Consider the following 27,802-nt stretch of genomic DNA (forward strand, 5'->3'; position numbering starts at 1 on the left):
TTACCTTGAAGCCCGTCACTAATTCAAAGTGCTTCAGTTCCTCTTGTCCTGCCCGGAGTGAGGGGGGCGGCTCCATGAGCAGGATGTCATCCGCGAAGAGGGACGCTTTATGATCTGTGCCACTAAAACGTATTCCCCGTATCTCCTCGTTCGCCCGGAATCTTATTGCTAGGGGTTCAATGCTAAGGGCGAATGAGAGGGGAGAAAGCAGGCAGCCCTGCCGCGTGCCTCTGCTAAGGATGAAGGAGGGCAATGCACAGCCATTGACCCACACTCGTGAGCACGGGAGGTGGTAGTTGGCCCTGACCATGTCGAGGAATGCATCCCCAAAGCCGTATTTACGCATGGCAAGGAAGAGGAACGACCAGTCCACCCGGTCGAAGGCTTTTTCGGCATCCAGACCTACCAGAAATGCTGGGAGATTAAATGTAGACACTTTTTCGATAAGGTGTATGGTGCGGCGAATATTATCGTGTGTTTGCCTTCCCTTTATGAAACCTGATTGATCAGGGTGGACTAGTGCGGGCATCAGGTCCTCCAGCCTGGCAGCTAAGATCGCGAAGTAGAGCTACGTGTCGAGGTTAAGAAGGGATATGGGCCTGTATGATGCGCAGTGTTGGGGGTCTTTCCCCGAGTTTGGGAATGACCGGTATCACCGCTTCAGACATGGATGTAGAAACCCTGGCATCTGCTGCTATCGCCTGGAATAGCTCGGTGAGGTGGGGGATTAGTTCGGATGCAAAACATTTGTAAAATTGCACCGTAAGACCATCAGGTCCTGGGCTTTTTGAAGTTTGAGTCTCCAAATGGCCTGTCCGACCTCCTCCGTAGTAATAGGAGCATCTAAGGTTCCCGCGGTTGCGGGGGAAAGGTGGGGGAGGTCCACTGAGTCTAGATATTGCTGTTGTAAAATCATATGCGGGGGTGTACGTTGATAGAGTTTCCCATAAAAGTCACCAAAAATGTGGGTCTTAACGTCATCTGTGTGGGTGAGCTGGCCCTCCCGATCCAGGATACCTACAATGAACTTGCGTTCCCTCTTCACTCAGAGTTGGTGCGCTAAGTAGGGGTCCACCTTATCGCCTTGAGCATATGATGCCTGACGCAGCTTCAGCAGTGTATACTCCGCTCTATTATTGTAAATGGTGCGTAGTTTGTCCTTTACCGTGGTGAGTTGTCGCTGCAATGCCCGAGTGGGTGTTTCCTTGTGTGCCTTTTCAACAACTTCCAGGTCTCTTTCAAGGGCGGTGTGCTCCCTTGCCCTCTGTTTGTTCAGCACTGTGTTAAGTTGAATACATTTGCCCTGCAGTGCCGCTTTAAAAGCATCCCAATTATTCTGTGGGAAGTATCCTGCGGGTTGTAAAGTGTAAAATATTCGATGAAGGAGGCTCTCAGTTCCTCGCGTAGGGTCTTGTCTTGTCTCGCGTAAACGCTGTCGGGAAATACCACCGTGACGTGCCAGGCTTAGGCCCGCCCCAATTCAGACTAATAGAGACTAGGCTGTGATATGATACAGAGATCGGCAATATCTGCGCTGCCTGTAGGGGCCCCACTAGCGCCTGACTAATGAAAATATAATCGATCCTAGAATAGGACTGGTGGACTTGTGAGAAGTATGTGTAGTCTTTGGTGGTGGGGTGCAACGTCCGCCAGGCATCGCAGAAGCCCAGGGTGAGCATTTTCCCTTTAGAGAAACTGTTGGCACTCGCCCTATGTGAGTGTGAACTGTCTAGGGTGTCATTCCATGTCAAATTGAAGTCTCCCAGTAGGATCACCGGCCCTTCCGCAAAGCCACTTATCAAGTCCAATGCTTTAGAGAGGAATGTCGCCTGACCTGAGTTGGGTACAAAGAGAGAGATAAATGTGCAAATTGTGCCCAGCAGTCTCCCCCTGACCATCATAATTCTCCCCTCCCGGTCTGCCTTGGTGGCTTCAGGTTGAAACTTGGAGGAGCTATGAAAAAGCAGGGTTACTCCATTATGCTTAGTACCAGCGGATGACTTATAAATTAAGGGGTACGCTTCATGGTGTAGCAGAGTGTCCTCGGACTTCTTGAGGTGAGTTTCCTGAAGTGCTACCACCTCAAATCAGCGGTCTGTAAGATCCTTCCAGATTTTCTGGGGCGAGTTTAGGCCCTTGACGTTCCAGGACGCTATGGAGGCCATTGGTGAGCTGTACCTCCCCCCTCCCCTTGTGGATCATAACCCCCCATCCTGTATTGCGACCGCTGTCCCTATCGTGACAAGGATCACTCTCCTGAAGCCCTCGCTTTTCACGGTGCCCCGACCCATCGTGTTGTATGTCTCTGTAGGACCCAGAAACCAATGGGACCCCTACCTCACCACCAGGAATCCTCCCCTCCCAAAAAGGAAAACCCCAACATTCCCCAAAAGGTGTGAGCCGTGTGGCTAACAGGCTTTCGGCTCGAAATTCTTCCAAAAAGGTAGAAGAATTCTGGGTGGTACGGACAAGGCCCGCACCCCCGACTGCTGTGTGTCAGGAGTCAGGAGAACAGTTCAAGAACAGAAAAAAGACTTGCGCACCCAGCATCTCCAGGGCTCCGGCGGTCACAGCTCTATGGAAGGTCCCCGAGTCTGGAGAGCACGAGGATCGAAGCATCCATAGAAAGCGTCTCACCAAGTACGATCATCGAGTGGTTTATCGAGGTTTCGTGACCGTGTGCCAGGGCCAGAGCCTATCCGAGCTGGATCTGGGTCAGACGAGGAGTCCGCGGTGCTTTAGTTTCTGGAAGTGGGAGGCCCAGGATACAAAGACCTTCAGTCAGTTCCGTCACATGGTGCGCCTTATTCTTGTAGTCAAAGGCAAGCCCAAAAGGAAATGTCCAATGGTAGCGTATGTTTTCGTCTCGTAGTTTGGTAGTAACCGGCCTCAGCAATTGTTGACGCGCTAGGGTGGAGGGCGCTAGATCTTGATAAAGGGCGCATTTGTATCCTTGGAAGGACGTCTCTTCTTTCTTCCTCGCTGCATTCAGGGTGGCCTCCTTCATTTTAAAAGAGTGCATCTTGACCAAGATGTCCCGTGTCCGCCTGCGCTCCCCAGACTGTGGGGTCCCCACACGATGAACTCTTTCTATTTTGAGCTTCAACTGATGAGGGGCTAGAAGTTCCGCAAAAAGGCCCACCACGAACGCCTCCAAGTCCGGTCACTCTGCACCTTCTTCCAGGTCCCGGATGTGAATATTCTCCCTTCGGGATCTGTTCTCCAAATCCTCTGCTTTCAGGCTTGCTTGCTGAAGCTGGGCCTGTAGAGTTTTCTGGGATTCCTTCAGCTTGATGGAGCGGGCGTCCAGATCCTGTGTCTGCTCCTCCACCTCCAACACTCTGGTGCCGACAGCGTCCACATCCTGTCGCAGAGTTACCATTTTTTCAGCGAGATCAGCCTTGAGTTGGTCCATGGCAGTCCGCAAATCTTGTTTAATTTTTTGGCAGAGTTCAGCTTTGAAATTTCGGAGGGTGGCAATCAGGTCCACCCGGGTAAGCGCCATGTTCTTGGCTTGGTCTGTCTCTGTGGTTAGGGAGCCTCTTTCCGGCGCTGCAGCGGGAGACTTTATTTGTTGCCGCCTTAGGTGGCATAGGGACAACGCCAGGCACAGCGCGAGAGCAGGCACCAAGAGACCACATTAGGAAATGGAGGTAGGGAATCAAGTCGTGCAGGTCTCTCTGTGATAAGATCAGGCCTCTGTTAAGGAGAAGGATTAGGCAGCCATCTTGAGGTCAGGCATCCTGTGGCGAAATATAGCGAGCAATCAGGAATCCCAAGGCACTCCACTTCCAAACCATATGTAGGGGGAAGATGCCTCACTCCGCGCCCCATCTGACTCTAACAAGTGCGGTTAGGAAATCTCCCCCTATGTATGCGCCAACTCGGTCTCCATCTTGAAGTCAGGCAAGGCCTCTGGGCAAGGGCTCTCCTGGGCTCCTCCATGCATTGCAGTCGGTGAAGTAAGAAGGGACTGATCTGTCCGGAAAAGTCCCATGGAGGTGCATGCGAATCGCCTGCCTATGCTGCCTTTCACGTGCGGTATCCTCAGCGGTGCATCGGGGTCCCCTCCACGTTACCGCTGCATGTCATGGCTCCGCTAGGCAAAGAGCTCCCGCTGTGGAGATCGGGGAGGCACTGGAAGCGTAAGGACCGCCATTGCCCTCCCGTTGCGCCGCGGACTCAGAAGACTCTAGCCGCCATCCTTGTGCGAGGTCTGTAGTCCGTCTCGATCGTCCCCAGGTCCGCCCTAGTGCGTCCCTACGCCATCTTGTGAGCGGCCTTAGCACTCCGGTTCAGCCGACTCGTGGTTTGCGATCGGGTCAGGTGGCCGGCTATGAAGTCCGATGTGTGGCTCCCACTCAGCTCGAAACGTCGCTGAGTGTTGGCATCTGTTTCGTTGCTCCCTACAAGCAATAGAAATGCTGTATGGCAGTTGTAGGGGTCGGATCACACCCGCTCAGCCATCTTACTTGGCCACACCCCCCATAGATTTGCCAGAACCGGTTTTATTTTAAATCCAACAACTTCTCTTGTATCTTCATATTTGAAGTATGGTTAATTAACTGTTCCCGGATGACCTCCTCACGCAATTATTTGAATTTGCATGTTGCAGCTAAAGTTCACAAAACTGCAACATACTGGTCAATAGTTTCACCAGACAATTGCGATTGAGAGAAACCTTTGTGCCTTTCTACCAAAACGCTAATGTTCTTTCCATAGTTCTCTGCTAGTGCTTTCATAATCGAAACAATTTCATCATCCAATGCGTCGTCCATATCAGAATTATTGTCCCTTCCTTCACCATAACTTACAGTTGCTGCCAATGTTTTTTATACTTTCCTACCCTTAACCCCCAAGGTATGCTTCAACAATGCTCATTTTCTTTTTCCAACCAACATTTCAGCACCAGTAGCCTCCAAATATTCAAAGACTTATCACTAGTCGTCCATGATGGGTTCACCTGGAGTAGCAAGAAAGGTAGGAGATGCAACTGCTTGATTTGTCAATAACAATTACTTTTGCAGGCCTTCGTTTTTGTTTCCTTTAATTTTCAACCTAACAAACTTACACAACAAAAGTAGTCACCGTTGTCTGGCTAATTAAAATAATAATTTAACATAACAAAAGTAGTCACCAGTGTCCCACATGTTCCAGAATGCAAGCTTCAATGTCCTTGGAAAACACTGAATTTTACCTTTATAATCAAGTCTCCATTCAACTTACTACAGCATTAAATTTAGTATTCAAACAACCCTTCTCTAAGAGGGTTTATTTTTTTATTCTTCCTTCCAACTCCTGAGGACAGTTTCCAAATCCTGTATATTGCGCAAAGCAAGATGGAAGCAATTGGTAAATCCTCAGTATTTCCCAAAGCAAGATGGCTGCCGTTGAAAATGCTCTCCTCCTCTTGAAATATGTGATGCGCTTCATACATCTGTGCTGCTGAAGACAAGAAATGAAGATCGCGAGGAGTGCACTGCAGCACGAGCAAACTCAGCCAACATGAATCTGCTGATAAGACACTGATCAGGGTGTGATCCGTTGCTTCCCGACATTGCTGTGTACATTAAACATGGGCATTGCGCACTAGTATCCTCACACACGTTGGTAAACGCACTTGTTTGATGGTCCCAAATGTTGCATATGTGGTGTACACTTGTAACCCACACTAACAAAATTCAATATGTTGGAAAGTGCCCTAAATTAATTTTATGCGCACAACAAAATGTGCCTCCAAGTTTGTAGTTACTTAGAAGTTGGCAGATTTTGAAGAGGAAAAAAATACATAACTCACAGCTTGCCCATAAATCTGCAGACTCTGGGCTGGTCCATCACTGAAACGTTGAGGTACTCATCGTCACAGAAATGTTGTTTTCCTCGGTAAATTCAAGAGATTGTGCTGTTGGTTGAAGTTTCTTTATTTGAAAAACAAATGGCACAACCAGACAGGGTAAACTCTCCACACCAACTGCTAAAAGGAAGAACCTTACCACTATAACATTCTAATTCAACATTCTTCAGTAATGACTGACAAAATACAACGCTTGCGGCCAAAGCAAAGTTCCAACTGAGGCTCCTCATGTGGCAGAGACATAAAGACTGTTAACTCTTCACCAGAACGAGTACCTCGTACCTGTATCCAATCCGCACTGCACCCCAAATGGCCTGATTTAGACCCGGTCCAGCACAACCGGATATCTGCGAGTGGTGCTTTGTATTTGTTTGCGCTATTTTCATCTAGAACTCAAAATTCATAACTCCTGTACTACTGATTGAATTTTTGTAATCTCACATATTCAATTTTGCTCTTTTTTGTTTTGGGATTTATCATGTATTGTGTTGTCACTTAACCAATGTTTGAGTGCTTTATGCATTACTTCCAAGTTAAGCCTGACTGCTTTTGCGCCAAGTTACCAAAGGATTAAGCACAGGTTTAGTGACTTTAATGGTTCTCCCTAACAATGATTGTGTTTATCATGTAAGTGGGGTCCCCACCCCTCTCAACTAATAACCCAGTTTCCTTCATTTTTCTATACTTTTTTTCGGGACATTACTTAAACAATGAAGACTGTGTCAACATACACTGTTTCAAGGCTGTATTTCATCAGAAGAAGGCAGTTTGATTCTCCTGCGCAGTAGACAATTGATCTTCTGAGCTCCATGCTTTGGAAATCTCGTGGTAGAGGAGCTTTACACTTAACTACACTTCAGCATTGATTTCCAGCATTTTGTAGAATGATGTTGAAAAACTACTGTAAAGAGATCAGAGGACTGTTTTGAGGCATCATGTCTATTATTCATTAATGATTGAGCTTTTCCAAAACGTAAAAAGTTAATTATATCTCAGGTCAGAGGTACTTTCATTATGTATTTTCCTGGTGCAGAGATCTGCAAAGTTGCCACTTTGTCCTCTATGCATACTTTCACCAACCATTGATGCATGAATTTTCAGAAAACCAGCCCTCTAATCTGTTTTGCTAAATGCAGCATAGCATGCAGGCCTGGTAGATTGCATTCAATATGTTGGACTAACATAATAAATATTATAAACTACTTGAGAAAAATACTGTTAAAATGGCATTCCCAATGTTAACAATTTATGAAGCAAAAAACAGCATTGGGCAGCTTCAGTTAAAAAACAACTGAAGATAACGGTTTAGACAAACCGATAGATCTTAACCCCATGTAGAAATTCAGCAGTAGCATCTGTAAGTGAAGCACTGGGCCTTAAGTAGCAAGGTGAAGACAGCAGTGCAACTGAATATTTGAGATACTAAGACATTAAGTTTGACTTTTATCAGTTACTGAATGCATTGTCTGGAGTCATCCCATACACCAAGGACAAAATGAGTACCACTAGACTTTCAATGCTGAATGTTCTAATATGGTACTTGACAGCATGTTGGATGGCCATGGGAGTTCACAGTACTATTTACCAATGAGCTCCTTTTCCTCCTCTATTCAACTTTTTAATGGTAGTATCCATGCTATAGAACAACTTCCCATGCTAGAAGAGGCCCACATTATCACAGACCATTTCAGACAGGACATGCAAACCCATTTTGTCTAGCAACACTTCTTCCACTCTTGATAAGGAACCCCTAGCTCATCCGCTCATGAAGTCAGATCTTAAACGTGATCTTGAATCATTACCCTCTCTATTTTATGGACTGCTCTCTCTTGCTTCCTAGCTAGATTATCAGTACATGTATACAGGTTTTTGGATAGAATCTGAAGTTGATGGCTCAAGAAAGTGTCTCTACGGCAATTGAACTTCGCTCGAATTTGGGAGTAAATATTTGATGCTTTTTGTGAATTAAATACTCATGTTGCCTTGTGCTTTAAGCAAGCCCTTATTCCATAGAACCATAATACGTAGCCATTGGTGGAATAGTGAATGATGTCACTCGAATATGGGTTGTTTTAACTGCATTGAGTATAATTTAATACTGCGGGTCAGTGAGATTCAGGGTCGCCTTCATGTTGTACTTTCAGCCAAGTTAACAATCCTGTTAAACATTGTTGGCTCCATCTGTCAGTGTTTCTGTCTCTCCTCATGCCATCTCCTTCATTGGATATGTGTTTGGCAGGTTAGTAAACTTACATTTCTTTGTTATACATAGACTATCTAGACGACTAGTGCACAAAAGCTTAATTTGTCATCCCAATCGCAAATCCTGATTCTCCTAATGAAGATTTGCTGAATTTTCTGACCCATATTCCTCTGGCAACTGGTGAAAATCTTTAAGTATGGTGGATTTTCCAGTCACAGGTTTAGAGACAGGGTGGTAGCATAGGAGTTACTGATAGTCTGTAGTAGCCATTGGAAGAGAAGCGAACTTTATTAGGTCATACATTTTGGGGTATTCACAAACTTTCCAAATTTTTTTACACCCATTTTTTCACTTCCACTCACACAGACACCCCAATATGTTAAGGAGGTGTAAGCAAATGGATTTCTTAATTTACGAAATAATCAGAAATAGTTTTACAGAAAGTAAAATATGCTTTGGAGTAAACCATATATACATAATTCTGATTTGATGTAGGTGTACATCCATAGCATTTGCGTTATTGTGAATCTCCAAATAAAGAGTTGCCTTATGGAAAATGTTAGTGTATGTCTTTATTTATTAAGGCGTCTCTTTAAGTAACTTTTTTGTGAATCGACCTATGGTGTTGCTTGTAGACTTTATTGTATGGCAGCAGACCCATTCATCCATCGGTCTTTATGTACACATCTCCCCCACCGAGCTACCAGATTTGCTATGCATTTGTGAAGGGTGTGCAACTGACAGTACCCTGCTTATAAAAGTGTATCCCTCAGTTACACCTTGTATAGCAACCACTGATTTCCTTACCGTGACGGTTTGGCGCTAACGTGACTGTAGTGGAAAACTGCGTGACTGCTGTTAAGATCCGATCTGAAACTTGGCCATAGGAGACATTTTTGGTGGGGGTGAGAATGAGGCTCATGTGGAGAAGAATTTAAGTGCTCAGTTCACAGTTCGTCCCATGCAGCTAATCGTAAAATGCTGCTGTCTGCATAGGCGATGGCTCTCTTCTTTTGAGAGGCAGATCAAATCAAGGTCACAGTCGGAGAGGATGTTGGATATATTGAATCTTTGCTTAACAGCGCAGCTCGCGCCAGGCTGCATGCCCTTCGTGTAATCAGTATTTGAGGTTTAGATTTAATTACTGCTGCCCTTCTTGCATGTTCATGACAGTGAATACAGTACAATTAGCACATTCAATACACTGGATACCTTTGTGCAGTTGTTTGCCTTTGGCTCAAGTTCTCCCACTGTCGTGATCTGCTTTAAAAAGTCTGACTCTTGCATCCCTGGTTGTGATCCACGGCGCTTGAATGCAGCTTTCGGATTTGAGAGAATCACTTGAAGGTTCACTGCAAATCCTTTTGAAAACAAATATGAAAAAATACGGTTAATCCATAGAAGAGAGAGGTTTATATCATAAGTTTAAATATGACCAAACTACATTTTACCCATCTCAGAAATGCACTTTGTATAAGTTCTTAACATTTTCATTCTTTAGGCTGCAAATTTATTAAGAATAATTATCAGGATTGCAAGAAAAAAAGACACACAGCAGCCAAAAATGCTGCGCTGCTTTGCGTGACAGGGAGGGAGCAGGTGAGCACCATATCTACAGAGATAAGGCGCTCTCCTCCCCTCTCCCTAGCACAAGCGCTGATTTCATATGCCGCGTGCCACGCACACTCAATATACGACAACAACCAACCCCTTTCAATTGTATTCACTATAGAACTGTACCACAGAAAAAATAACACTTTATCTATAACATTATTTTCATTTTATTTTCAAAATTATTTTTCTTTTTTTCATTGGACTAATATCCAAAATTAATAAAAAATATACATTTCAATTCATCCAAAGAGGAAAAATCTCAAAAAAGACGAAGCTATACATTTAGGTAAAAGTACATGATTCAACAATATGAAAAAAATACCAACACAGACATAAGGAACTTAACAAATCAGTGGGTCAGAGAAAGAAAAATACAATTGATCACAGAACATACATAACACTAATATACATTACAAACAATATATACAACACAAATGCGCCTCTCTCCCTAGCACAAGCGCTGATTTCATATGCCGCGTGCCACGCACACACCATAGCGCGAAGGTGCATAGGTTTTGTACAGGAAGGGTACCCTTCCATTACAAAATACTATGCCTAGACAAGTTCAAACACTTTCCCCACTTTGTAAGTGTGCTGCACAGTAGGAAAAGAAAGGAAAAATGGAAACGTATCTCCTATTATCGCCTCCTTTCAGATAGCGTTAACTTTTGGCGCTAAACCCTGTCTACAATTGTTTGTAGAAAGGATTTTTCGTCAAAAGGCATGGGTGGTTGCATGGGAATGCCCGTGTACCACCCATGTAATGCCCCCTTGGCGCCAAGTAACGCAAAGCAATGCTTTGAGCTGCATAAGTTGCAACTTTCTAGATAACCTAAAAAACAGAGAGCTGCCCAATAAAGAAGTCTGGGTTTTCTGCCCTATCCAGTTCATCAGCACAAGGGAGTGTGCACAGTGGCTGATGGGGTATTGCTTAGCTTGACCCATGTGACCAAGGACAATAAATCCCTTTCCTGAAAAGGGTAACATGCTTCAAACTGCCAAATATTGAGGACATTGATAAATATATAATAAATCAAAATTACAGATTCCACTACCTTATCCGTTTGAAGTGTCCCTTGAGAAATTAAAATGTAAGGAAGTGTTCTCTGTACCAAAATGTGAGGCACTTCTGCTTACTTCCAAATAAGCCAGTAGAAAATACAAGTATGTTAGAGTAATTGATTTTCAGCTCATATCCACAGGGCGTACCCATGTAAGTATTCAATAATTTAAATCCTAGGTTCCGGGGTGCTAGAAAAATATTTATTTTGCGAAGTATTGTGTAATCCCAATTTGCGGGCTCTGCATCATTTATTTCAAGATGTCAGATTGTGCAATTTGCGAGTCTGAAGTCCAACAATAATTGTGGGTACATTTCGCAGTTTGTATACGCGTTTAATGCTGCCTGTTTAGTCTGTCTATGCCAAGGGATGGACGACGTGGTTCCACACACAACTCGGTCACAATAGTCTTGAAATAAAGGTGATGGCCTCCAGTGGCCACCTTGCTCCTTAACAGAAACAAGCATTGGAAATGCAAAAGGTCTTGCATTTTTTGGAGTTGGAGCTATTGGTATTATAAATGGCAATGTTTTTTTTTTTTTTTACCTATGCAGTGTTGTGAGGGTGCAGTACCACAGGCTATCACTGGATGTCCCTTGGGACCTCTTTTGGCCACATATGGTACTGCACCCTGCAACATGACTAGGAAAAGGATATGGCACAGCTGTGAGAGCTGTCAACTGGTGAGCTGGGTATCCCTGTTCGAGTCTGCTGTCAGGCCAACATTCTGTGATTATGGGCTGATTGTTTAATTTCCCCAAGTGCACTATATAAAGAAAAGTGTATGTAAAGTAACAAAAAATTGAGCAGCGGCCTTGGAGTGGTGGTGGAGGCCTGCGAGGAGTGTTGTGGAAGGGTTTGCGGAGGAGGCACAGAAAGATTAAGGGATATAAAGCAAGTAGCAGTGTTGTGGGAGTTATGAGGGGGAGGCATCAGAGATAAAGCAAGGGCAAGCAAAGGATGCAACAGATGTTTCGCTGCAGAAGTAAACAGAACAGTTAACGAGCAAAGAGGCAGGCAAACTAAAAAAAAGTTCTCTCTAAGTAGAAACAACCTGAACAGTAAGAACACATGTAAGAGGACTAATCCTCATGGGAGGATGCACAATTCCAAAAGGAGGGTCTACTAAGTGTATTCACCAGTGAAAATCCAGCATTTCTAAAGAACAGCAACCAATGAAAAAGATGGCCGTTTATTTTCAAGCACATATCCTAGATACTGCATGTGTTGAAGAGACAGCCCAAGCGCTGCCTAGGCGAGACCTAAAAATCACAGGTGAGATAAGTCTTCTTTCTGCAATGAAATGTGCAAGGCTTAGAAAACCTCCCTAATGGATGAAAACTAAAGACCTGAAAAATTACTGAAGAAAAAACAGTCTCAAGAAGGACAAGCACGACATGCCAGGACTGAACTGAAGTATGGATCAGACTGGAACTGGAAAAGCGTACATTTGATGAAGGTACCTCCAGCATCATTACGATGCAGGGCTTAAGCCTCTCTGCAGGCTTATATACCTGAATAAACAGTAAGCAAAGTACTGTAACAGGAAATAATGTCTCATTTTAAATTGTGATCTTCCTTTAAAGAAAACCTGAGGCACCATTTTAGATTAAGACAAATTGATAATCTGACCTGGAACAGCTTGGAAGCGAGTAATGCCTTCTGGCATACTGAAATCACTCTGGTTTTAATATTACATCCCCCAGAAAGCAGGGCGGTTGAGAAAAGCAATCCGCCAACAAACACAGCACTGTGACTAAGCACAACTCCTCTGCCCACATGCCGCTGCTGTCAAGAGAAACAGACCATGCACTTGGGAAGAAGAGAACAAAGAAAGCCCATTGGGAATTCGAAGCGGCCACGGAATCCAGCCCTACCTAAAGTAAGCCAGTGTTGGTCCAGAAATGACCGTTAAAAAAAAAAAGTGATGCGGTCAATCAGGTAGGGCTCCATTTCTCTTTCAGTCCAATGCACAAGAAATGGAACTCTTATCTCACTAGATCCATCCCTGAGTAGTTATATTCTCTGCAAACAGGTGCTCATGTATCGGGTATGGTATCAGCCCGATAAATGTAATTGAATTGTGCAACCAGATCTAGTGCTCAGCAAAGAGAATTTAAGAAATATAAAGAGCAAAGCAGGCATAACATACAATGCACAATCAAGGTTTATGTGGTAGCGCTTTGGCTGCAAGAGCTGCTACAGTAAGTCAGTGGATATTCTGCCCTTAGTTGATACCGCAACCTCAGCCAGCCATGCTAATAGTTGAACAGTTGGAACCCTGTAAGCTCTGTAGGACGGAGACGAATAGTGTGCATGACTTGTTGGCTAATATAGCAGATGCTCTCTCTGGGAGCTTGCTGCTAAAAGTATTTATTACTATCTGACGCCAGAACTTGCGAAGACTTTCTGTGCTAGTGCACTATCCCAAAAGACGATGAAGTCCAATGCTGTAACTGCTGTTTGAAGATTCCCACCACGTGAAACCAGGAAGCTGGGGAAACAGTACAGTTCCCCTTGATCTTCCCTAGACCCTTTCCCCCACTGAATTGCACACTAGAGGATGACAAAGGAAACCATTTAGGAGGTGAGGTGTCACAGTGATTTACACACTACACCTTTGGTGCTGGCTGAAATGAAACTCTGGAGGGTGTCACAGATGTCCACGGAGCACCCAAAAAGGAGGCGGCACTCTAGTAAGAGACTCGAGAGGCAGGCAGGCAAAGCTGGAGGCATACCTCGAGGCAGGAAAAGTGTGTACCGTTCAGAGGCACAGTCACTCTCCTGAAAATGTCTAGAGAGCTGTGGTACCATCCGTGGAAGGGAAGAGAACTACTTTGATGCAGTATTGTTCTGAGGTAGGGTACAGTGTAACCTGTCCATAGTTTAAGGGATCACAAGAGTTCTTGCTGAGGCAAGCCTGCCAATGAGGGACCAATAATCTTGAGTGATTAATAGGTGTAGAGCAGATTCATCTAGCAGAGACCCCTGTGTGCTGCTGCACAAAAATAAAAGGGATACCTTGGGGCTGGCTAAAAACAATTTGAGGCATGAAATAATGTTAAGAAACATTCGATGCTGTAGCGTAGAGGTGTAAGGCACCAGTAGTCCCTAAAGAGGAAATTCAGAGAGAGAAACAGTGTGACTACTCGATCCTCATGCCAAAATCTGATCTGAAGGTTTCAGCAAGCAGGCACTGCACAACAAAGGAGTAAGAAATCACAGTGGAGGATATATGCTGTGTGGTTCACACCGAGGAGCTAGAAATAATGCAGACTGAGACTAGAAGAAACTGACTCCAGAATATTTTAGTTTCTCGAAAAGCCGTATGAGTGGTAGAAATTGACTCGAGCTGGTGACATTACAATAAATGAAACCCTACAGAGTGCGTGAGTGTACTTTGATTCATTATCTACTGACTGCCCACCCTATTTTTGTCCATTGTCTCCCGTTTGCCCGTTCTTGCCAGTAGGCTACTGATGGAGGTACAGGTTAGTCAAAGGGGCCACACCTTTTGATTTGGTCAGATATGCGTTTGTCTACACACAGATTGTCTAATGATAGCTTTCGCCTACCCCCTAGGGGCCCTTACCCACTTTCTTTCTTAGGCATTTCTTTTCTATAGCCCTCACATCTTCACCTACCTTTTAACTATTGCTCTTCATATTCTTAGTACTAATACCCTTGTCTGGGTCGCGTAGATGCCACAGCAAGGTGAAAGTATATGCACCTACTAGGGGGTGGGCACCTGCAGGGTAGTGTTGCTTATGACACAACTATTTCAGGAAGTATTGACCATGCTGAAGGTGTACAAATTGAGTATGGTTCTCATGTACAAATGTAATTAAGGCTGTGTTACATTGTTGTTGAAGCATCAGACTGCCCGATTTGTATCTAAAGATGTTAGAATTTGGTGTGCTACTATTAAAGATGAAGGTAAAAAAGAGCTTTACAGCAAATAAAAGTTACTGTTGGACTTGGTCCTTGCTGCAGGGTCATTCCCAAACATTTTGCCTTCGCTCCACCTATTTTTAATGAATTTGTTTTTGTTGGCTTTAGAATTCTGCACACTGCTAACTAGTGCTTGTGCTTTCTCCTTAAAACATGTTAGATTGTCTAATACCCGATTGGCATATTTAATTTACTTGTAAGTCCCTAGTAGCGGAACTACCTGTGCCTGCAAATTAAATGCTACTAGTGGCTCTGAAGCAGTGATTGTGCCACCCACTTAAATGGCACTTTAAACACGCCCCAGGTCTACTATTGAAGCCTGTGTGTGCAGTTTTAAACTGCCATTTCGACCTGGCAAAATAAACCTTTTGAAAAAGTTGTAGCCATTGGTCAATCCCACAACCCAGGGTGCACAGCACATCAATGTGGACAGTCCAAGAAAGTCAGCCAGAATATAGTTGTTAAACTTCTTTATTCCTATTTTGTTAATCTTTAACAGCACTTTTGCAGATAATAACTTGGTTCAACGAGTGCCATTCGTCTTTGCTCTTAGACACAACAGTTTCACAGTCCATATAATTCAATTTCAGACGGTAATACCAATGTATTTCAGGCTTTTTTAGCCCTTCTTCAGGGTCGCTAAAGTAAACAAATATACTCACGAGAACCACGTTTAACAAAAATGAAATAATTAAACAGCAATACTCTCCTCATTTCATAATTTAAACACCCTCCTGATGTAACCATCTGCGAGAAACCTACATGTTACATTCACACCCTCGTGAAACCGCATGCAATAACCCAATTCTTCATGCACGTGCTCAAACAAGTGATCCATACTCCTTCTGAGTGTTCTTACCAAACACTGTCTTCCAAAAAACCATACAGTGACGTAAAAAAAACAACCGAAACCAGTACTCAGAAAAACAAATCAAAACTAGTGGCAGTCTACAAGAAAGTAAATGAAACAATTTTGTGATGCGCATACAACTCACCTCCACCAACGGCATATCTTAAACATGCCAAAGTAATACGTGCATGTTTTTTTTTTCCAAAGACCTTTATTGTATCATCATAACATATCACAGCACCAAGCCTACAACCACACGGGCCGGCCGCGTTCAACAAAACCTACCAGCTGCTGTCTTACAGGTACACAGCCATTTGACCGACAACCCGGAGGTCCGGCGGCACTGTTTAATGATGTATCCCATTTGCCTCCACTACACGATACACATCAGTTCAAGGTCCATGAAGTTCAATTTCCCACCCCCCCCCCCCCTCATTTTCTGTTATCTGTTACTTTCCAGAATGTAAGTGTCCATAATCCCAGTGCTAAGCAGCAAGTCGTGATTGCCAATGGCCTGCCAAGCAAACAACTGCAATCCCAGATCAGCCCGGGGCATACAGAGCGACCGATCCCCAGACAAGAGTGACCGCCATCCGAGAGGCCATCAAGCTAGGTCTCCAAAAAAGGGTCAAAAACTAAGGAGATAACCAAACCCAACAGCAGCGCATAACGCATCACCCATCCCTGCGTTCTATCTGCTGTGGCACATAGTGAGGCCCCTACAACAGCTCCACCGACCCCTACCCCTTATACGCCCCCACTCGTGCTCCACCACCAAGCCATTCAACTCCACCTCATCCGCAGCATCTCAGTAGCCATAGTTCAACCCCCTGAGGCAGCATCCTATCCACTGTGCACTAATCCCAGCAAACAGCCCGAACTCTGCAACACAGCAACCCCTGAAAGAGTTGCACCTAAGCAGTTGGTGTGACCGCATGGGCCCTATCCGTTTCCACCTGACTCCCACCTTCACTCGCCGCGGCAGTGGCCACCAAGTATTCCCTTAACGGATCCCATATGTCCCTGGGCTGACTACGCAGCGGTTGTGTATCAGCATATATCGTGTTCTGTTCTTGACAATATACTAAATCCTTTAGCCATTCCTTAAATTTCGGTGCACGGCCCCTCCCCCATCTACATGCAACCCGCCGTTTCGCTAGTAACAGTGCTATATTTCCAAATTTGCGGCTCGATTTGGGTATCTGCATAGTATACACCAATAGCATCATTAGTGGGTCAAGCTCAATCGTATCACCCATCATAGCCTGTAATGCCGTATGCCCCTGCGTCCAATAGGCAGCCACCGGCGGACATGCCCATGCCAAATGTAAGAAGCCTGCTCCTTCCGAGCCACAACGCTCACATCTGTCATTATCTGCAAGACGGAACCTCATCTTTTTGGCGGGCTTATAGTACATTCTCTGCAAAAACTTATAATGGATAATTCGTATCCTGCAGCTGGCCGAAATCTCGGAAGTGAGCTCGCAGCAATATGCCCATTGTGCCTCCGTTATCTCCCTCTCTATATCAACATACCAGTTCCTAAGCGCTCTGCTCTCCCTACTCTCACTTTGCTCTCGGATGCTACGATACAGGCGAGACACTAAATGCCTGCCGTCCGTCGATGTAAGCAGAACTTGCAATGGCAACACTACGTCAGGTTCCTTCGGAAATTGCGGAAAAACAGCCCTCAACCCCTGCCGCAGCTGGATATAATAAAAAATCTCTGTTCCCGCGTTTTGAATTGACCGTTCACAAATAGGTCACCCCAGGAGCAAATTTTCATCTTGGCGCACATCCCTTGGAATCCCCCTTCCTGCAACAAGGACAAATCTGGATGATAAACTAGGGGCATAGTCGGTGCATATAGACATTTGACTGGCAATCTGCGCAGTATTCTCTGCCACGCATCTATCGTGCCCGTTACCGTAGTAGCCGATGTCTCTATCGCACTAGCTGGACCATGAATGATGCCCTTCAGTGGAAGAGGCCGAGCAATCCACTCCTCCACAGCCAGCTGCGGCATGAATGGCGTAGGCTTAAACCAATGATATGCGAAATGGGCTTGAGCACTCAAATAATAGGCTAGGAAATCGGGGACATCAAATCCTCCACTACGATAAGGCTGGGTAATAGTCGACCATGCCAATCTTGGTTGCCTACCCGCCCAGAACAGCCGCAACAGCTCGGAGCGCAAAGTCTGTAAAAATACGCACCAGGATAGTACGGGATATTCTGGAACAGGTACAAAAAGCGAGGCAAAACCACCATTTTAATGAGTGAGGCCCTACCAGCCATGGTAAATGGCAAAGAAATCCAGCGCATTCAATCTTATCGTCTCCTCCCTGACCGTCGATATCTGTATCCCTAAATAACGGAGATCAGTATCACACCATTCAAGCGGATAATCTAAGGAAAATCGGGTCACCGCCGGAGTCAGTGGAAAAAACTGTGATTTCTTCCAGTTGATTTGTACACCCGACAAGCGGCCAAACACCAAAAACTCCCGAAGCAGTGAATTGAGATGATTCTGCGGGTCAACCACATACAGCGTTAAATCATCCGCATACAGTGCCACATCTATCTGCCGTTGGAAACATTTAAACGCACTCTGTGCAGTTGCCGGATACGGCATGCTAGAGGTTCAATCGCTATTGCGAACAGTAATGGGGACAATGGGCCCCCCTGCCTGGTGCCTCTGGTCAGGGAGAAAGGACACGACAGCTCACCATTAATTAGTACTCTCGCCGTTGGGTCAGTGTAAAGTAACCGGATCCATGCTACAAATATTTTAGGAAACCCCATCCGGTACAAAATGGCGAATAAATAGCTCCATTCGACCGAGTCGAATGCCTTCGTGGCATCCAGGAACACGGCGGCTACAGGCAATTCCGGCGCTATTGTTTGGATCAGAGAGAAAAGGGTGCGCAGATTGCTGGCCGTGGATCTACCAGGTACAAACCCCGCCTGATCTGGCAGGGCTATCTTAGTCATAAGCAGGGAGAGCCTAGTGGCAAGCACCTTTGCCAATATTTTTGCGTCACAATTTATCAAAGAGAGCGGTCTGTACGAATCACATTCAGTTGGGTCCTTACCTGATTTCAACAAAGAGGTAATCACCACCTCCCTCATCGAACCTGGCAAGATGCCTATCTCCAGAGACTCCTCAAAAACCTCTTTGAGCACGGGGGCCATTATATCAATATAGCACTTATAGAATTCCGCCGGTAGCCCATCAAGGCCGGTCGCCTTCCCATTGTTAAGAGACATAATCGCCTCCCATCAAGTTCGAACGGAGCCCCGAGGAACTCCCTATGTTCGTCACTCAGCCAGCATAATGCCACATCATCCAGGAAGCTCCCAAGTGGGATCTCCTCAGCCCGACGTGTGGTATATAACTCCTCATAATGTGGGGTGAAGAGACCCAATATGCCCTTCGTATCATGATGTATCCCACCCTCCGACGTACCAAGTTCCAGTACATGTGTATTACATCGCGGATGCCTAGCAATCTCCGCCAACGCTCGTCCCGGTCTCTCTCCCTCACAATATCTACGCGCCTGCCAGTGTTTCCCCCTGAAATTTGCCTCTCTGTCAGCTTCCTTTTCATACTGCGAGAGCCGTTCTCTAAATTCCTTATGAATGGGGCCCATCGGCTCCCGGGCCATTCTAGCCTCCAGTTCCTTAAGATCACCCTCTAGTTTCTTAAGCGTCCCTCGAATATCTCTCAGCACCCCAAAACTCTTTGAGATGTAATACCCTCTGACCGTCACCTTAAACGCCTCCCAAATGGCCTCCACACTATCTACCGATCCTTTATTACGAGGGAAAAACTCTGCAATTTCCTCTCCCAGTTCAGCCTTAAACAGTGGGTCCAGCAGAGCCGTGGACTGCATCCGCCAGTGCGGCACCGCCCTGCCATAACCCGGGATCGATATTTGTACCAAAACCTGGCAATGGTCCGAATAAGACCTCGGCAAATGCGCAACCCTGCCCAGATTAGCCACCAAACCTCGAGATAACAAACAGTAATCAAGTCTGGCCCACGTGTTGGCGTATGTAGTAAAGTGTGTACCCTCCCGAAGCCCCGCATGCACGAACCTCCAACTATCTACCAGTCCCCCTTCCTCCATTATGCCCACCAAAACATCCCTTGCATTTTTATGATATTGAGGGCTGCCGTCAGACCTGTCCACTCCCGGAGTCAAGGCAACATTAAAGTCTCCTCCCCAGATAATATGCATGGACCCCGTGCTCAGTATCCTACCCCAAAGTCGTATGAAAAAGTCAGGGGAATCTACGTTAGGACCATAACAGTTAACTATGGCTACGGTATCAGTGCCAAGTCTACCCCACAGCAAGACAAATCTCCCCTCTGCATCCGTATGCTCACCAAGTGTCACAAAAGGCACCGTTTTCTTGATTAAAATGGCAGTGCCCCTGGCATACCCCGAATAGGAAGAGAAACTCCGCACCGCCGCCCATTTGTCGGCAAAAGCATAAGTCAAACGTGGACTAAGATGGGTTTCTTGCAATAATGCGATTTGTACCTGATGCTGCTCCAGATATGCCACTACCCTCCTGCACTTTCGTGCATCATTCAGCCCTCGCACATTCCAGGAAAACACTGTTAGTTTCGCAATATGTCCACTATCTGCCATCACTCATCAAATCCCCATAATCTACGTCGCCACCGAAAGTAGACCTGATGCTCTGCCCCCGACCCCGGATCAGTAGCAGGCCCAGCCACAACAACCACAGCACTGGACTTTCACAAATAAGGACAATACCTGTCCCAGAAACTTCATCCACCACCCTCCCCTGTAGGAATAAACCCAACTTCCCCAGGTCACCCACCCCCGTCCACAAACTCCAACCCCCAGTCCCCCCATCTCGCACTATATACCCTCCCCCCTCCCACTGAAGCAAACCCCAACCTGCCAGCCATGTGCCCACCCCTCCCCTCCCACAATTGCCCCCTGAACCAGGGCCAGTCAACTCCCCATACCCACAAGATACTAGAGGGTGTTTCCCGTCGGGGACCATTGCTAGGTGGCACCACTAAACCCCCTCACCACCGTCTAGCCCACCAAATGACCTGTAGTCCGGCCCGGCGACCCAGAGGGGCGTCCAGCGTTATAACCATAGGCAACATAGGTGCCACATCATCAAGCAGTATTATCTGCATATAAGAGCAAATAGACATCACAAAATGCAGACTGTACAGCATCCTTCAGGCATCAAAAACACAATAAAACAAAAAAAAAAAGGGGGGGGGGAAGGAGGGGAGTCACATTATGCGATCAATGCTCACCACACCTCACTGTTCGCCTTCCTCCATGTCCCCGTGCAGTAGATCCGGATCTTCCGCTGCCCCCTCAGCAGGCCTGTTACCCCGCTTGTAATGTTTAATAAAATCCTCTACTTGCTGAGGGTTCGTGAAATGTTTTTGTCTCCCCTGATAGGTGACTCGCAGACGGGTTGGGTAGAGCAATGCATAGTCCAGTTGCAGGTTGCGCAGCATGGCCTTTACCGCCAAAAACTTCCGCCGTTCCTCCTGCACCAACGGAGTGAAGTCTGGGTATAGAGTAAAGGAATGGCCATCATATGTTAGTGACTTCGTGCTATGAGCCGCCCGCAGAGCCGCATCCCGATCCCTATAGTTCAGTAGCCTGGCCACGATTGGCCTAGGGACCATGCCCGGTTTGGGTCGGGGACCCAGGGTGCGATGCGCCCTTTCCACTATAAATTGCGAAGAGAAAGCGTCTGCCCCAATCGCCGCCAGGAACATCTTCTCAACGTACTCCTCCATTTTGCCCACATTCGTCATCTCCGGAATACCTACGATACGTACGTTATTACGCCTACTTCTCGCCTCCAAATCCTCGTTTTTAGCGGCAATCACCCGCAGCAGGTTGTCCATTCTGGAGAGCTGCGTAGTATGCTGTGTCACAGTGTCCTCCGAGTCCGAGATCCGCTGCTCCACTCCCTGCAGATGTTCCTCGTGGGCATCCAGTTTCTGAACCACTGCATCCATGCGCGATGAGATTCTATCAACTTTTTCAGTGATCGTCGCAAACCCCTGTCGCATCTCACGCAGGACATCTTGCAAATTAGCCCCCGCTTCCGCCGACTCCCCCGCGGCTCCACTCGATCCGGCCGGACTATGATGAACGTCGCCAGCTTTAGGCGCCTTCTTGTGAGACTCAAACGTGAGCTTGGGCTGTCGCGTGTCGGGCTTGCCCATCCTGAACGTCTGTCAGTGCAGTATATCCCCTTCCGTTGACGACCTCTCTACTAGTCCCCAGCTAGCAGACCCACCGCGATATCAGCAGTCGGAAGTGATAGGGGATAGACAAACGACTCCGAGAGCAATTCCCAACAGGATCGCAATGCGTCCCGCCGTCGCACTTCTCTGGACCTCGGGTCATGCACTGCGTACTCCTGCACAGCCCGTGCCAACAATCCACTCTGCCGCTACAACCGGGGGGCTGAACCGCACAGAGACGCCCTCCTGACCAAAGAGAGCGCCGATCACCTTCCTCAGCCCCCCGCCCCGGCGCAAGCGCCAACAGCGCAGTGCAGCCAACGCTGAGGATATGAAGCCCCGTGCAACGCCCCCAGCCACACAGGTAGCGCAGAATAATCCCTTCACCTGGCGATTCTCCACAGGCAGAGTCACAGCCCGCAGAACCGATGCCCGGACCACATGCACAGCCACCAGCACAGTGTACACACAGCCCGGGTGATGCGAGCGGCGGCGGTACGGGTCCACACGGAGGGGGGCACAGCCTGCAAAACTTTAATCTGGGCCGGTTGCCGCAGTATCCCCCAATCGAACACCAGCCTCCAACGATCCCAGGTAACTCCTTAACGCTGCAGCTCCTGCCGGTGCGCGAGGGAGGGGGGAGCCACAGCCGCACCGCCCCGCCAGTTAGGGGAACCGCTCACCGCCAGCAACGTCGTCACTACACCAGTGGTGCCGGCAGAAAGGTCCCAAGGGGGCAATTCCTCCCCCGGGCTTTCCTCAGAGCGCTTCGCGCGCCGCACTCAGCTCGGAGGCCTGCTGCCGTCTCTCACGCCTCGACCTCGCATCAGAAGTGTAGCCGGTCCAGCGCCTCACAGTCTCCAGCCGACTCCACCGCCGGAACTTTCAAAGCGTCTATCTCCCACGGCAAGGCTTCAATATCGAGCAAACTCGGCTCGCCGCTGTCGGTTCTCTCGCTATGCCTCCCTGTAAAAGCAGAGCACCATATACTGCCTCTCACAGGATATTTTGTCGGATAATTGTCGCCGGACTGCGGGAGCCTCACACGAAGGCGTCCATACGCTAGTGCGCCACCTAGCGTCCCCCAAGTAATACGTGCATGTTCAACATATGCATGCGCATTTAAGTCAGCTTGAGGGAGTTACACACACACACACAAGGTAACCCCTGCGCACCCTCTTGGTAGCTTGGCAGAGCAGTCAGGCTTATTCCAGAGGCAATATGTGAAGTGTTTGCGCAACACACACACACACCAGTGACACACTAGGCACATCACAAAAGAGACTCCACCCAAGATCTCATATATTGTAGATAAAACACATAGACCACAGTTGAATGAACCACAAATCACCTTGCCAACTAGACAATAGTCATACACATAATAGGTAGTGCAATAAGGTAACCACTTATAAGCTTGCTCATGTCATAACATTACATTTGGTGCAATAAAGCAAATACTTACAAGCTGCACCAGTCAGTAACATGTCACCACTATACGTAATATGTAGCCACTAAAAAGGATGCTCATCATCCTTTCATTGTCAGGTGTAAATAACATTAATCATAACATTAGTGCATGTAATGCAGTAGTTAGATGCAGAGCTAAAAACCCATAAATCACTATTGGCCCCTTATGGCATAGCACTCGCCAAGCTATGCCATAATTACCCCAAGAGCAGCCTCTGCGCTTCTAATAACAGAAATACAATAATTTTGGTTTCTGCCGGCACAAAGCGAGGGCCTCCACTGAGGGCTCACCCTGTTTGGGAATTCTGTTACAGTGCCCCCCGGTAGATGCAGACATGAAGGAAGGGAGGCACTCAGATGGCAACTGGCAAGGGGGAAGACCTCACTCCTGTAGTTAGAGGTAACGCGGTACCACGAACCTGTGGTGGCGCTGCTAGTCCCACAGTGCAGCCTCCATTCAGATCCTGCAGCCGCCCAACTTTCACAGATGGTTGGGAGACCTCTCTCTTGGTCACCCCCCATGACAGCAGTTCAACGTGCGCAGCTGCTGCAATCCAGCTCTGGGGGAAGAGCCCAGCCGGCCTGGGGTCGCGCCTGACCTGGGCATCGGCTGTGATGACGGCTGCCACTCTGGAGTGGGCAGTCCCTCTCCGGGAATACCAGATACCGCCTGCAGCCTCAGAGGGACCTCCTTCCTCCTCAGCTGAGGTGATGCGGAGCGATGTCTCCGTTGGGTGGCACGCTTTCTACTTTGTGTTCTCTGGTGGCTGAGCCCTGCCCAGGCCGGGTTTCCTACTCCTCCTTGTCGCCGCAAGAGAACACACACGCCTGCTGCCAGGGAGGGGGAGAGTGCTTTCCTCCACGCAGAGCTCTCCCCTCCTGCTGTCCCAAACACAAGGAGTAGGGCCGCGCTCACCACATACTGCATGCCCTGTTCAAAAGCTCCTACTACGCGCTGGGTTGAAGAGCTCACACGCTTTCACTTTTAGATAATAAAAAGTGAAGATGGAAGCACCCTAAAGTGCTCCACACGTTCACTTTTGCAAAAATAGGTATAAGAACAGTCCCGTCCTTCTCTTGCTCCAGATAGGAGCAGCAACTACTGGCCAGCCCATCCCACACACAGCAGGTGCAGAGCTCCTCACGCAGCTCTTCAGCGCTCCTCTTAGGTAGGTTTCTTTCAGATCCAACAAGGATTTTTCCTGAAGCCTTTTTTATCCCTGAAACTTCCAACAGCAGGCCAACACACACAAGCCCTTGGAGATTCTTCACAAGCAGGATACCACAGCAGGGCCAAAAGAGTTAGTCATTTTCCTCCACCACAGACAGAAGCAGTAACTGCAGGCCAACCAAACCCTCACACAGAAAAGGCAGCTTTCCTCACACAGTACTTTCGCTGTTCTTCTTGGCAGGGTCCTCTTGTTCCTTGAATTCATCGAAAGTCCTGGGTGTAATACTTATACCCCATTTTGTCATTGCTCTCTTTGTGGCAAGGGGCTCTGAACCCAGTCCAAACCAGTCCTGTCCTCCCTGGTGCAGCATGACCATATGGGGCGGAGACAGCATTGTGAAAAAGGAGACACAGCCTATTCAGGTGCCAGCTAAACTCATCCCACCACTCTAAATGCAGACCAGGTATATTCAGCCCTGCGATGAATCACCCAGGCAAGGCGGGACACACCTCAAACCCCTCCTGTGACTAGAGTGATTGGACATCCTAGCTTCTGTCACTCACACACCAGACGCTGAATACACAAACAGCCAGATGCACACAGAATGGTAAAGTAAGAAAACGCCCACTTTCTAAAAGTGGTATTTTCAAACACAGAATTTAAATACAACCTTTACCAAAAGGTGCATTAATGAATTCTGAGTTCAGGGAGCCTAAACTCAATTTCTTTTATCTTTTCCCTACTGTGAGTTACACATGTAAAATGTTACAGTGCATCCCCAATGATACGCCTATGGGACAGACAGCCTTTCAATAGTGAAAAATGAAATACACAGTATTATGCTATCCGGAAAATCCACACTCACCAGGACATGTCCTACCTTTCACATACTCTGCACCCTGTCCATGGGGGTAACTTGGGCCTGTAAGGAAAAGGAAGGTTTGGGCCTGGCAAGTGGGTGCACTTGCCAGGACAACATGGCAGTTTACAACTGCCCGCACGGACACTACAGTGGTAGGCCTGACACACATTTACAGGGATACCCATGTCTGTGGCACAACCAGTGCTGCCAGCCCACCAGTAGCATTTGCTTTACAGGCCCTGGCACACACTTTGCACTTTACTAGGGACTTACCAGTAAATCAAATATGACAATCATGGATAACCAATCATTGTCATAATTTAGACTGACAGCATATGCACTTAGCAGTGATCAGCAGTAGTAAAGTGCCCAGAAACCTATAGCCAACGAAAACAGGGTCTGAAAAATAGGAGGCAAATTGCAAAATGTTTGGGTATAAACCTGTCAGAAGAGCCAGGTCTAACACTGCTTGACTAAGGCTCCCACCCCAGTTAACCAACAACCCAAATTCTCACAGTTACAAAAAGGGGAGTTAAGTGCACACTGCAAGAAAGTGAGCAAGCAGCATGAAAAAGAGTACACTTAAACAAAAGAAACGTAATCAAGTCTGAGAGATAGTAGCAGTAATAACATCGGCAGGTCTGCATAGAAGACTACATGAATGATAAGGTTAAAGTTATGAAAAGAATACTGAAATAGCGTAAGTAGATCCTAGGTTAGGGAAACTTACCTAGGATTGTAATAAATAGGAATCTCATGGAGTATGCTGGAAACACAGAAATAAAGCCTCGGACCACACATAAATCCTTTTGTGTGGTAGTTTAAGAAAGCACAAGAGTGGAACTGCTATTCAATATGTATTCCATAGTAGTGTACATCTATAAATGCAAGGCTTCCAGTATGTATCCAGATGGCTTGTAATTATAATTTACACTTGGAGCACACAGATTGAAATTCACTAAAGCATATTACCAAACATCAGGAAGCACAATGAGAAAATGAATTGTCACAGAAGAACGCAATGCAAACCAAAAAACACTGCCACAAATACGTCGTGCCACTGGGGTGCTGATTCAGAAAACCTGAGATGCTGTACAGCATCTCAGGTGCTGCCAGTCTAAGGTTTCTCCTACCAGTCCTCAGAGTAAGTCACAGTCCTCCCAAAACGCTAGTAGTGCAAATGGCAAAGTAGCTACACAAGCAGGCATAAAACACAGCGCAGGTACAAAATTACCATGTTCTTCAGTACAGTGAAGTTTCAAGAGAAATACACTTACCAGTTAAAAAAGCATTGGCAAATGCATTACTCAAACATAAGACACACCACAGGTTGCTAGCAAAGGGACGGAATAGATATGCATTGCACAGTAGCACAGTGAAGTTTCAGAAGGAAAACACCTACCATTCAAAGAAGCAACCTTGCCCAACCCTCCCTGCAAAACCCTGCCAGTGTCAAAGTTTCCCAGTACAGAGTTGGGCCTAAACTGAAACTGGTGACAGGAAACTTGTTTCCAGTCCAGGGAGGACCTTGCTTGGGAGTTCGGGCTGGACTTTTTTCATGGTGTGCAGGGTCAAGACTGATTCGAATATGGCTGGGTCCAAACTGGGTTGGCTTGATGAGCAAAAAAACGTGGACTTAACCCAGATCTGTGACTGGGGATGAATGTTTGACAATGTCCAGCATTCCATCCATCATCTTTTTGTGTTGCTATAATCCTAGTATCATCCCATATTTAACAGTAAAATTGATTAGGCAGCCACTGTACCAGCAAGACAAAAACAATCTATCTATCAGCAACCAGATAGTGGATCCACAAGACATTACGCTCTCTGCCCTTTTAAGTGTGCCCCCAGAGACAGAGGTCTGGTAGAAAAAACCAGAATCCTTCAGCAACCAGACAGTGGATCCACAAGAATTGTCTTGGCATCCTAATCTCTTTCCTTTCGAGTTTGCCCCACATGTTATATGTGAACCAAGCAGACATTTAAGCAGGATTTGGCACTCAAGCAGGATTTGGCACTGTAGTGTCAAAAAGGTTCTCCAGAGCCCCAAGCCTGCATATTGTACAGCGCTTGGAGGAGCAATCCCTGTCCATTCAGGTCAGCCTGTTTGCTCCGGGGAGGAATTTCACACCTATTCACACCTGTTCAGGGTTGCTTACTAGGTGGAAGAACCTGGAGAGCCAATGCAAATTAACTTCCAGGAACGTCAGGCAGGGATAAAGTAACTTCCTAAAAGTGACTTTTCCTTAATATTTATTTAAAAATCTGATCACCATTGAAATTGATTTTTTTATCACTATTAAATTTAGTTGTTCAATTAGGCCCCATTCCGGAGATACAGTTTTAGGAGTTTAATCTGTAGTCTGGTTTTCTACATAGGACAGTTAGGCCTGCTAAGGTGAAACAAATGTTTTTGGGTGCTAGTCACTGTAAGAACATGTACATTACATTTCTTCATGTCATAGTTTTAAATACCATACATGCTAACTTGTGGGCT

The 27,802-nt window shown here is 46.7% G+C and overlaps 1 protein-coding gene across 1 annotated transcript in view; it reads right to left on the minus strand.

Annotated features, from left to right (window-relative positions):
- The window catches only part of B3GAT2 (beta-1,3-glucuronyltransferase 2), a 372,851-nt gene that overhangs the window by 42,130 nt on the left and 302,919 nt on the right, over positions 1-27,802 (minus strand). The window contains exon 3 of the mRNA XM_085610919.1: positions 9,270-9,418. Coding sequence (XP_085467045.1) covers positions 9,270-9,418 — 149 coding nt within the window. The remainder of the gene's footprint in view (positions 1-9,269; positions 9,419-27,802) is intronic.

Source organism: Triturus cristatus, chromosome 6, assembly GCF_964204655.1.
Source record: "Triturus cristatus chromosome 6, aTriCri1.1, whole genome shotgun sequence".
NCBI classification, from domain to species: domain Eukaryota; kingdom Metazoa; phylum Chordata; class Amphibia; order Caudata; family Salamandridae; genus Triturus; species Triturus cristatus.